The 13,360-nt window shown below is 43.6% G+C and overlaps 1 protein-coding gene across 7 annotated transcripts in view; it reads left to right on the top strand.

The window, feature by feature from the left end:
- dmd (dystrophin) overlaps positions 1-13,360 on the top strand; it is a 183,206-nt gene that overhangs the window by 125,033 nt on the left and 44,813 nt on the right. For all 7 annotated transcript variants that reach the window (XR_009203704.1, XM_058380899.1, XM_058380897.1 and 4 more), the window contains one exon: positions 13,188-13,249. Coding sequence is in view for 6 of the 7 variants with exons in the window: in XM_058380899.1 (XP_058236882.1) it covers positions 13,188-13,249 (62 nt within the window). In the remaining variant the exon portion in view is untranslated. The remainder of the gene's footprint in view (positions 1-13,187; positions 13,250-13,360) is intronic.

The raw sequence follows: 13,360 nt of genomic DNA on the forward strand, positions 1-13,360 counted from the left end.
GTTTAGAGATATGGCTCTGTGTCATCGATTTAGTTTCACTGATTTAGTATGATGTGTGATGAGGAAAGAAGTTAAATAAAAAGACTGTGTAATCTGTAAGGTTCAATTAAGAAGTGTTCCCTGCTTGTTTTTTAATAAATGCCTCACAGCCTTACTGTCAGGAACACCCGGACAGTTCCCTGCCAGGCTCGGAGAGGGCACTGGCAGGTGAACCTTGGAATCCTGCTGTTTTGTGTGTATTTTGTGCCACGCCTTTCCCAATATTCTCCTTCCTGTTGTATCACCTGTTTCCCATTTACCTTAATGTCTAGCCCTATAAATAGGGATCCTTGTGTACCTGTCTTCGTCGGTCATTGTTTATTGTTCAGTGTTTCATGTACTATGTCCTGGTTAAAGTCATGTCCTAGTTTATGCTGAAGGTTTTGTTTGTTTCAGTTTAGTTAGTGTTATGTTACTCTACGTGATTAGGTTAGTCTTCCCCATGTCTGTCTGTCTGCGTGAATAAAAGCTGTGTGAATAAAAGCTGTGCTTCTTCACACATCACCACGGAGGTCCGGGTTCGAGCCCCGCACAGGGCGGGGGTGTCCGGACGTGACACTTACGCATGTGATTGCATGTATTTTGTTTTATCATTTAGAGCACAATTTTTTGTTAATCAATCTTAGCCTGTTAATAGAATAAAATATCTTTGACATTGCCCCCGAAAATGATTAAAGTATGCAATTAATAGAAGAATAGACATTTTTATTTAGATTCATGAATAGTTAAATACAGAAACTGTATTTATGACTTTTCTGATTATTACTTCATTATCGTGCAGCTACACTGTTATGTACGGTTTGTTTCTGATAGACTTGTTTCCTATAAAAATAGTTTTTTATAGGTTTCAGAGCCTAGATTAATGGTGTTTGATTATTGATCAACCATTAAATTAAAAATTATTTGCTACAAATAAATGGCATTTATGGCCTTTCCAGGGCTCAAAAAAGCACTGAGGTGGCCCAGTGAGAATTTGAGGGGGGAAAAACACTTGCCGCCTAAGCATGGGGCTATAACCTATGGACAGATCAAGCTTCTGTTGTCAAACACAGAAATGCTTAGCTGTGTGTGAGATTTGCCCCTGCTGCAGATCCCAATATGCAGCCTTTCTTCTCCTGGTAAATTAACTGGACATACAGGAATTGGACAATAAAACTGAAATGTTGGGTTTTAGATCATAATAATTTGTTAGTATGGCGTTAGCCCTCATTCTAATGCCAATACAGCATCGGTTCGTCTTGGAAATGACGGATACAAGTCCTGCACAGTGGCCAGAGGGATTTTGAGCCATTCTTCCTGTAGAACAGTGTCCAGGTCTTTATATGATGCTGGTGGAGCCACTAAATGCTTCCAAAACACCCCTTCTTCTTCACCCCTTCAAACACACAGTGCAACTCTCTCTGACCATCCCTATACTTCTCCATCAACATTCTCAGAGCAAAAATTGCATCTGTTGTGCTCTTTCTGGGCATGAAGCCATACTTCTGCTCACAAATTTCCACTACCTTCCTTAACCTAGCTTCCACTACTCTTTCCCATAGCTTCATTGTATGGCTCATCAACTTTATCCCCCTATAGTTGCTGCAACTCTGCACGTCACCCTTATTCTTAAAGATCAGCACTAATACACTTCTTCTCCATTCCTCAGGCATTTTCTCACTCTCTAAAACCCTGTTAAATAAACTAGTTAAAAATTCTACTGCTGCCTCTCCTAGACATTTCCAGACCTCCACCGGGATGTCGTCAGGACCAACTGCCTTTCCACTTTTCATCCTCTTCAAAGCCTTCCTGACTTCATCCTTTCTAATCTTATCTACTTTCTGTTCCACAGAGTTCACCCCGTCTACTCTTTTTTCCCTCTCATTTTCGTCATTCATCAGCTCTTTAAAGTACTCCTTCCATCTCCTCTGTACACTCTCCTCACTTGTAAGCACTTTTCCATCTCTATCCTTATATAACTCTAACTTGCTGCACATCCTTCCCATCTTGATCCCTCTGCCTAGCTAACCTGTACAAGTCCTTCTCTCCATCTCTAGTGTCTAACCTAGTGTACAACTCATCATACGCCTTCTGCTTGGCCTTAGACACCTCCCTCTTCACTCTGTGCTGTAACTCCTTGTATTCCTGTCTATTCTCTTCAGTCCTGTCCATGTCCCACTTCTTCTTGACTAACCTCTTCCTCTGAATACTATCCTGAACGTCCTCATTCCACCACCAAGTCTCCTTATTTTCTTTCCTCCTTCCAGATGACACACCCAGCACCTTTCTTCCTGTCTCCCTGATCACTTCTGCTGTAGTTTCCCAGTCATCTGGCAGCACTACCTGACCACCCAGAGCCTGCCTCAACTTCTGTCTAAATTCCTTACAACATAACTCTAACCCTAGCAAAGTCCACTACCATATGTCCTTCAAGGTTCCTTTCCTTAACTCCAAACTTGCCCATCACCTCTTCATCACCTGTGTTCCCCTCACCAACATGTCCATTAAAATCTGCTCCTATCACCACTCTCTCACCTGTGGGAATGGTCTCTATCACCTCATATAATTCACTCCAGAATCTCTGTGGGGCAGAACCACTAACAACATTCAACATCATCCCTTCAACCTCTAACTTCAGACTCATCACCCTGTCTGACACTCTCTTCACCTCCAGAACATTCCTCACAAACTCCTCCTTCAGGACCACACCTACCTCATTTCTCTTACTATTCACACCATAATAAAACAGCTTGAATCCTGATCCTATACTTTGAGCCTTGCTACCCTTCCACCTGGTCTCCTGTACACACAGTATATCCACCTTCCTTCTCTCCATCATATCAGCCAGCTCTCTCCCTTTCCTTGTCATAGTACCAACATTCAGAGTTCCTATTCTCAATCCTACACTCTTACCTTTCCTCTTCTCTCTCTGTCTGCACACGCTCCTCCCTCCTCTACTTCTTCGACCAACAGTAGCCCAATTTCCACCAGCACCCTGTAGGTCAATGTACCGACTTTTGAGTACCGACAATTCGCATGGTTAAATTTGGCAATGTTTTACGCCGAATGCCCTTCCTGATGCAACCCTCTCTTTTTATCCGGGCTTGGGACCGGAACAGAAGTCACTGGACTCTGACCCCATGGCTAGATTTTCCAAAACACCCCAATGTGGCTTAATATTATTCAGATCTGGCAACTGTTCAGGCAATGGAAGATGTTCAACTTCACTTTCATGTTCATCAGATGACTCCCATACAGGGGCGGGTCTACGTGGTGGCCAGGGGTGGCATCCCCCCTGGCAATCCCCGATTGGCCACCCCAGGTGCCCCCCCATAAGGTGTCTTGCGATTGGTTTGTTGTATGGCCGATCAGTTTTTAGTTTCTGCTGGTGTTCACGATTCAAAGGAGTGCAGCGCCAGAGAGAAACGTCAATGCTGTCGTGGACTTGGAATGGAATGTGTTTGTGAAGTGCACATTAGTGTGTTATCAATTGTGGGAAGACAGACACCAAACAAAGAGCTGCTTGGTAGTCTTTATGTATAGTTTTTTATGTATAGGTTTTCTCAGATCAGTGTGTTTACCCAGTCCTTCTGTTCGTGTTGGTCGTGGTTGATTTCAGTCAAATGTTCAGTCAGCGTTTAATAAAAGACAAAGTACAATAAGCTGGTCGTTATCAAACAGTAAACACTGACAGGGTAATTTGGCGTGTTTTGTATCAGTATAATGGGGTTTATTTTGTGACAGTCACCACATTTTTAATACAGACAATCAGTGGCAGCTAGTGCTAAAAACATTTGGGGGGTGGGGCGCAAACAACCTTAAAATCAAACTGTTAGTAATGCAGGACTGTAAATAGCCATTTATCAGGTGATTATGTATCATTACTGTTAAGATAAAATATTGAAAATGATACTGTTAAAGTCAACTGTTAAAGCATGCAATAAATTTACTATGAATCAGTGAATTTGAGTTCAATGTGGGTTTATTATCAGTAATGAAGTAATAAAGATAATCATTTAAAAAACAGACACACTGGAAAGTGGCCTAATCACAGGCCAGTGGCATTATTTGCAAAGAAATTTTGCTCTCCTTTCTTTTTGGCTTGCAAATTTCTTGAGATATTTCGCTTGCTTCCACATTAATCAGTACCTGTCCGTTAACTGACCATCTGCTGAGCGGTAATGAGACTTGTTGAGAATGGTCCAATCACATGAGGCCAAATATCAGTGGTGGGCTGTCAGGGGCCACAAAGCTTAAAATAAATGGCAATGAAATTGTTACATTAACCAGTCAGATGTCAAGTTGGCGTTACTGAGGCCATCTAGCAGGCATACGATTACGTCAACAATTTCCTGTCCTTTGATTGGATAATTGGAGTAGTCAGAGGCAGCGAACTGCACAAACTAAATAAAATATATGTATTTTAACTCACAATGGCTGACAGGAGAAGAAATCGATTTGGTCACAGACATCCTTACAAATGCATTTTCAAGGCGGACTGTAATAAAATGGACTATTCCTTGTGAGGTGTGAAATACTGTTGCCTAATTTCTTTTTTACTTTGCTATTTAACGGTTGATTAGTATCTACTGCCGTGACGTCATAATGATGGTATAGAGGTGGATTAATTCAGGAAGGACACCAGTGAAGGCCTAGGTGTGAAATGCACAGCCCACCACTGCCAAATATATAAAAACAATATTGATTCACTAACAACAAAAGTGGGAGGGGACAATTTGAAACAAGCCAATTAGAGCTCAGGCTCAAATCACAGACCTACATACACACTTGTTTGCCCAGTGCCCCACACACACACATGAATAAAATACAGTTTAGATTTTTTTATTTTAAATAAATGATATGACTAATAGTGAAATAGTACTGTAATGATGCTTGCAGAACCAGAGCACCAGAGGGAGCCATCACCCGAATATTGACATTTGCAAACTCACTTCCTGAAAAGTTTGATGGTGCCACGGATCGATGCCGGGGTTTCCTGCGCCAGTGTGACAACTTTTTCGCTCAACAGCCAGAGGTATACTGCAGCGATAGCATCAGATGCGCATTCCTTTTATCTCTGCTGATGGGCAAAGCGCTGGATTGGGCTTCGGCTGTGTGGGATTCGGATCCTCAGGTCAAGACCTCAGCTGATATTTTCTCGAATCTGATCAGAGAAGTGTTTGAGTATCCGGCAGGAGGTAAAGACATTTCTGTCCTATTACTGGAATTACGCCAAGGAACTGATACAGCTGCTGATTTTGCTATTAAGTTCCACACGCTCGCTGCTCAGTCAGGCTGGAATGAGGCGGCATTAATAGCGGTGTTTCGGGAAGGACTTACTAGAGAGCTGAAGGCGGAAATGGCGTGCAGAGACACTGATGTTACTCTCTCCCAGTACATATCCACTGCTATTCGCCTTGACAACCTGCGGCGCCAGCATCGTACTCGCACCCCCACACCTCGTTCCTCACCACGTGGCACTATGGAATACCACAGCCAGAAGGAGGAAGTCACCGAGCCTATGCAACTGGGGAGGTCTCGTGTTTCTGAGGTTGAGCGCGAACGCCGTGTGCAGATGCAGCTGTGCTTCTACTGTGGACAACCAGGTCACAGAGTCTTCCAATGCCCAGAGAAGCCTGCCACATCCCAGAGAGAAGTCGTGAAGCTGGTTTCGAAGGTTTCTCTTCCTGCCTTCGTCCTTCACAATGACTCTCGTTTTTTCGTCACAGCGCTGGTTGACTCCGGATCAGCAGTGAACCTGATAGACAGCAACCTGGTCCGTGAGCTCGGCCTATCAACTATCCCATGCACTCTGCCGTTAAAAGTCACTGCCATAAATGATCAGCCCATTGGGGAGGGCCTTCTTACTCACCACACACCTCTCATGGAGGTTCAGATCGGATTATTTCACAGAGAAAGACTGAGATTTTTCATTATTTCCTCACCATCAAACCCTGTCGTCCTAGGCCTTCCCTGGCTTCAACTTCATGACCCGGACATTTCATGGAAGGAGGGGGAATTAAAAAGGTGGTCTACCTTCTGCCTAGGGAACTGTTTTTGCAACCCGATGACCCGTCCATGCCTTTACACGTCTATCGAAAGCCCCGAATCATCGCTCCAAGTCACACTCCCTAAAGAATACCAAGATTTCCAAGAGGTCTTCAGTAAAGAAAAGGCCGCCAGATTACCCACACATCAACCCTGGGACTGTGCCATTGACCTTCTTCCGAACACCATGCCACCTAAGAATCATATTTACCCCGTCACTTCCTGAAAAGCTTGCTATGGAGGAATATATTGAGGAAGCCCTTGCAGCTGGATACATCCGCCCGTCTACCTCACCAGCGGCAGCAGGGTTCTTCTTCGTAGAAAAGAAGGACGGCGGCCTTCGACCCTGCATTGACTTCCGAGGCCTGAACGCAATCACAGTCCCGTATCCTTACCCTCTTCCCCTGGTTCCCGCAGCCCTCGAACAGTTACAAGGAGCCAAAATCTTCACCAAGCTTGACCTGCGCAGCGCCTACAATCTCATCCGGATAAAGGGGGGCGACGAATGGAAGACGGCGTTTCACACAACACATGGACATTACGAGTATCTGGTCTTGCCATATGGACTCACGAACGCCCCCGCCGTCTTCCAGTCACTTATCAATGAAGTGTTCAGGGATATGCTAAACAAATTCGTCATTGCTTACATAGATGACATCCTCATATATTCCGCCAGCCTAGATCAACACGTTTCTCATGTTCGTGCTGTCCTCCAACGCCTCACCAACCACAATCTCTATGTGAAACTGGAGAAATGTGAGTTTCACCGTTCCACAGTAACATTTCTAGGATATGTAATCTCGCATGAGGGAGTAGAAATGGATCAATCGAAAGTGTCCGCCATTACATCCTGGCCCGAACCTACCTCCATCAAGGGTTTGCAACGCTTCCTTGGATTTGCGAACTTTTACAGGAGATTCATCAGGAACTACAGTACCATTGCTAGCCTAATGACTTCACTGCTGAAAGACAAGCCCAAGAAATTAAAGTGGACTGATCATGCCAGAGCTGCTTTTCAGAAACTTAAGAAAAGTTTTTCTTCCGCTCCGATACTCCGTCATCCTAACCCTGAGCTGCCGTTCGTAGTGGAGGTGGACGCTTCGAGCTGTGGGATAGGGGCTGTGCTTTCTCAACGTCAACCAGAGTCCGGAAAACTGCATCCTTGTGCCTTTTTCTCCCGAAAGCTCACACCGGCCGAAATGAACTATGATGTAGGGAACCGGGAACTACTATCGATAAAGGCTGCCCTGGAAGAATGGAGGCACTGGCTCGAAGGGGCCTGCCACCCATTCCTGGTCCTTACCGATCACAGAAATCTGGCCTATCTTCGGGAAGCCAAGCGTCTCAACCCACGGCAAGCTAGGTGGGCGCTATTCTTTACACGATTCAAGTTTTCAGTCTCCTACCGCCCCGGGTCTAAGAATGGGAAAGCAGATGCCCTGTCGCGAATCCATGAAACCCTGGAGCCACCATCCAGCCCAGAGCCTATCCTTCCACCATCTGCCCAAGTAGCTCCTGTGCAGTGGGACCTGATGAGTGAAATTGAACGGGCTCAATCGACAGAGGCTCCCCCCCCCAACATGTCCACCGACCAAAGTTTATGTACCCACAGGTTTCCGCCAACAAGTGTTACGATGGACCCATGAGAACCTGAGTTCAGGACACCCCGGCACCCGTAGAACCATTCAGCTGGTACGACAAAGATTCTGGTGGCCATCGCTCAACCACGATGTCGAGGAGTTTATGCGGTCCTGCTCGGTCTGCGCACAGTCCCGAACGAGCCGTCAGCTACCAGAAGGTCTACTTCAACCACTGCCAGTTCCACGCCGACCCTGGTCTCACATCTCAGTAGACTTTCTCACAGACCTCCCTGTCTCTCAAGGTTTCACCACAGTCATGGTTGTAATCGACCGCTTTTCCAAGTCCTGCAAGTTAATCCCCATGAAAGGTCTGCCTACTGCCATGGAAACGGCCACAGCCATTTTCCAAAACATCTTCCGTCACTATGGTTTACCCGAGGACATTGTTTCTGATCGCGGCCCACAGTTCACATCTCGTGTGTGGTCGGAGTTTTGCAAACAACTCGGGATCAATGTCAGCCTCAGCTCTGGGTATCACCCCCAGTCCAATGGCCAAGCGGAGCGGCTTAATCAAGAAATTGGCAGGTTCCTAAGAACATACTGCAGCCGTGAGCAACACCGTTGGAGTGAGTTTCTCCCCTGGGCTGAGTATGCCCAAAACTCGTTGCGCCACTCCTCGACCGGCTTAACTCCCTTCCAATGTGTATTGGGCTATCAACCTCCGCTCTCTCCTTGGTCCGGGGAACCCTCGGATGTGCCTACAGTTGAAGACTGGGCAAGACGTAGTCAGGAGGTCTGGGAAAGAGCCCATGTTCGTCTCCAGAGAGCGATCCGACGACAAGAGCTCCAAGCTAACCGGCGTCGGCGTCCCCACCCAGGTTACCAAGTGGGTCAGAAGGTGTGGCTTTCTACTAGGAATATAAAACTAAAACTTCCTTGTCATAAGTTAAGCCCCAAGTTTGTTGGCTCGTTTAAAATTCTACACCAAGTTAATCCAGTTTCTTTCCGCCTTGAGCTTCCAGCATCGTATCGTATCTCGCCTACCTTCCATGTGTCTTTACTCAAGCCCTTCCACGAGCCTCAAACCACCGGCCCCGCTATCACTGAACCTCCCCCACCACTGGACATTGATGGCTCCCTTGCCTACCAGGTGCGCACCATCCTGAATTCCCGTCGTCGAGGTGGCCGCCTTCAGTATCTGTTGGATTGGGAGGGTTACGGCCCAGAGGAGCATTGTTGGGTTAATGCACAGGACATTCTCGACCCCTCGCTCACTGAGGAATTCCATCTGAGCTTCCCGAATCGACCTGCTCCTCGTCCACAGGGGCGCCCGCGTCGACGAACACCTGGAGGTGTTCCTAGAGGGGGTGTTCTGTAACGATGCTTGCAGAACCAGAGCACCAGAGGGAGCCATCACCCGAATATTGACATTTGCAAGCTCACTTCCTGTCTTACTCGGGTATTTAAGCAGCACGCTGCCTATTGTTCACTGCAAAGTATTGTTCTCTCTAGTGGATTACGTACCAAGCCTTGTTTATTGTTTCTGATTGCCTGCTACGTGTATGATCTTTGCCTGTTACTGTTTTCTACGAGTCTCGGTTTTGCGGTTTTGGTTTCTGTTCGCTAGTTCTTGATTTTCCGGTTTTTGACCCTTTCGCTTAGCCATATCGATTCCGATTCTTGCCTGCCGTTTTGTGAATAAAGATCTGCATATGGATTCTACTACGTCTGCCTCGAGCACGTCCTTACAAGTACGTTTAGTAGTTTGTTATTAAAATATATAATTATCGTTAATGTGTTAGAGTAGCAGTTTTCTCTGGCTAACTTTAAGGGAGCTGTGTCCCAGCGCCCCTATTGACCGGCCGCCACTGCAGACAATTACTGAGATCCAAGATTGCCCCGAATGACGATATGCTCTGAACGTTCTGAAAACTGTCCGATGACACGTTACTTGTTGGTGCATCAGTAAGTGTACAGTCAGAAGACAGTCATTTAAAGTGTCAGGCCTAGCATTAATGTAGTTGTTTACACATGAAATGACATAGATGCAATTGATTTACAGTATAAACAATTTTTAGTGATTTTTGAACAAATTGGGCGAGTTTTTTTTTTTTTGAAAGATATTGTGAATAAAAATACCGTATACTGTAATGGCCAAACCGCTTATTAAAAAAAAGGTTGACGACATTTATGTTTCTGTGTTTTTAATATTGCTCAGATTTATTTCATAAACTTGTGTAGTTTTATGAAAACACCTGAAAAAATAAATACTGGTTATTAAATAAATTTAACTTAATGGATATATATAGGGATGACAAAAAAGTACATTAACCAAAATGTGTTTTTTATTACATTTGATTACAACTGACTTTATTCAAAGAACAACAAAAAAAACAACAAAGAATAGGATTTACTTGGTATACTGTAGATTTTACCCTCGGGGGGTGTTACTGGTGGCCAACCTCGTTTGAAGCAGTGCCCCAGCATGGCCCCCCCCACTGACAATGCTCTAGACGTGCCCCTGAGACCATACATGATTTTTTTTTGTAAATAAAGTTTTGTAATGATGACAAAATGCAGTTTTTTATGGTATTAGGAATTGTGTCAGAATCACAAAGAAAATTTCATTATGTACCTTCTGAGTTCATCTGAGATCATGAGTAGCGCCCCTTAAGTGGGCAGTTTGCCTTTAGGTTACAGGAGATTTTAGAATAGCCTACCTGAACCCACCATGCAGGTTTTGTAAAAAAAAATAAAATAAAATAACCCGGTTGTAACAATTGCCAAATGACTGCTGAATCTTGATTGACCAGTGGCAGATGTGGTTGACATACAAATTCTACTTGCAGATTAGGACATATGTGCAATTTATGAAGTCTCATTAGAACCACTCTTTGTCTTTTACGTTTGCTTTTCAGCTGATTTATTTTATAAACACACGTGGCTCTGGGCTGGTTGACTCTTTCTCTCTCAAGGCACTTGTCTCTTTCCTTTTTGTCCTCACCAGAGCTCACTGTAAAACACAACATTCATTAGTTTAATTCCCTGCAGGTGTGCAATTACCACTTACCTTTTATGTCTCTGGCCTCCATTCAACATCCAGTGCTTGACTATGCCCCCCTCCTTCAGCAGCATACCAAATGTCAGCGTCATCACTCCTAAGAAACAGTTATCCTCTGGCTTAATCACCTCTGGATGAAAAATCCTAGGATTTGATTATTTGTTTTGTATATTATGGGAATTAGCAAAAAAGTATGCTAAATTGATGAGCTAAAAACATGTTGAGGAAGGGTTTTTGGGGGCTTTCAATGGTTGTAGACACTTTAGACTCTAGGGTTCTGAGTTATGAATGTGAATGTGTATGAGTTTGTTCTTGTTTTGGCTTGTTAAATTGAAGAGTGGGGTATTGGGAGATATAGTCTTTTAACCAAATAGCAAAGAAAGCTGACTTGGCAATAACAGGACAGGACCTCCCTTTGCTTACAGGGCACAGGGACATTGCCTTGATGAATTAGATGTTTGAATTAGGTTTGATGAATTATGCTTTGACCTTTTAGCTCTATGGAAGGTAAATCATAATGCTACAGCATGTGCTTTATACAAAGAAGTAAGTGTTGAGATCCTTAATTTAGTTAACATAGTACTTAACATAGTACCGACTGTGAACAAAATCACATGTATAGTAATTCATATTAAATCAAATGAAAGAAATCAAGCATGATACTACACTGACATCATCAGGGGTTAGAAATAGCAAATGGCAGTGTTTGAGACTGGCAGAATTCATGCACACAAATATTATATTTGATTCATTATTCTTCAATGTAAGCGTTACTATAAAATAGATTTTTAGGTTTTCTTAAATATATATACAGTATCCATAATATATAATATACATACACTACCGGTCAAAAGTTTTAGAACACCCCAATTTTTCCAGTTTTTTATTGAACATTATTAAGTTTAATGTCTCATTGCACTCTGAAATGAAAGCAAAGTACAAATAAGCAATTGGAGTTAAAAAAAGAGATCATGGAATCAGTTTATAGACCAAAATGTATTCTAAAATTTTGACTCATCAAAGTAGTTAAACACACTCATGGCATTCTTTCTACAATAGAAATCAAATATTCTTCAGAAAGTTCTTCCCAAATCTGTTGCAGAAGTTCCCATAAATGTGTGGCACTTGTAGGTTGCTTTGCTTTCACTCTTCTGTCCAGTTCATCCCAAACCAGCTCGATGGGGTTTAAGTCTGGAGACTGTGCTGGCCACTCCATGTTTTCAAGCTTACCATCTTGTTCTTTTTTCCTGAGGTAGTTCTGGCAATAGCTTGGACTTATGTTTTGGGTCATTATCTTGCTGTAGGACGAACCCCTGACCAACTAGGCGCATACCAGAGGGTATTGCATGGCACTGCAGAATGCTGTGGTAGCCGTTTTGGTTCAGGGTGCCTCTTACTCTGTACAAGTTACCGACCCTGGATCCAGCAAAACAGCCCCAGACCATCACACAGTTGATGCCACACACTGTGGAACCATCCTTTCGCCCACTCTACAGCGTACAAAGATCCTGTGTGATGAACCGAAGATTTCAAATTTTGATTCATCAGTCCATAATACCTTCTTCCATTCTTCAGTAGTCCAATGGCAGTGTTTCATGGCCCAGACAAGCCTCTTTGTCTTATTCTGACGTCTTAGCAATGGCTTTCTTGCTGCAACTCGTCCTGTCAAACCTGCGGCTCAAAGTCTTCTCTTCACAGTTGAAACTGAGACTTGCTTACTACGACCACTATTAAGCTGTGCTTGAAGCTGTTGTCCTGTGAGCTGCCTATCAAACAAGTTGTTAACTCTCAGAAACTTGTCCTCTGATTCAGTTGTGGCTTTGGGTCTGCCAGACCTCTTCCTGTCAGAGTTTGCCCCAGTTTCTGAGTGCCTTTTGATGGTGAAGGAAACTGTACTCACTGACACCTTGACTTTCTTTGCAATTTCTCTGTAGGAAAGACCTACATTTTTAAGTGTTATGATGGTCTGTCTCTCTTCCATTGTTAATTGCCTTTTTCTCGACATTTTTGTAGCAACACACTACTTTCTGCAGTACAATACTGTTCAACTGATGTTCACGAGGGTATGGTACCACAGTGTTACAACACTGCTATTATTCAGACAGAGGGGGTTGTAAGTAATCCAGAAAAGTTGGAACACCTGTAGGACTTAGTAGCACCAGCTTTCAAGGCTTGATCAACCTCCATTGCTGCAGAACAGCTTTAAATTGTTAACCCATTTTGTGTTCCCTGAAAAAGGCCTTTTTGTATAATTCTGAAATGTACATTATTTTTCAGTTTTGGGGAACCTTACCTTTTTTTTAACCTCTGGCAGTTCACCACTTACCTTTGTACCATTTCAAGCTATTCATTGGACTTGAACGACTTGAATTGCAATAAATAACTGGAAAAATTGGGGTGTTCTAAAACTTTTGACCAGTAGTGTATATAGTGGAAGTCATTGTTGCTCACCATTTTCCCTAATTGCATTTATCCTACAGCCACCAGACACAAACAACGTGTTGGGACCATCCAAAAATGACTGAGTTGTACCAGTCCTTAGGTGAGTAGATTTATATTTCCATATATTCAAACTGCAAATTGTTGAAAAACAAAATACAAAAGCTTGAAAACTTACTGCATTTTTTATTTAAAATAGAATTAACTTAAACAG

This window comes from Hemibagrus wyckioides, linkage group LG26 (assembly GCF_019097595.1).
Source record: "Hemibagrus wyckioides isolate EC202008001 linkage group LG26, SWU_Hwy_1.0, whole genome shotgun sequence".
NCBI classification, from domain to species: domain Eukaryota; kingdom Metazoa; phylum Chordata; class Actinopteri; order Siluriformes; family Bagridae; genus Hemibagrus; species Hemibagrus wyckioides.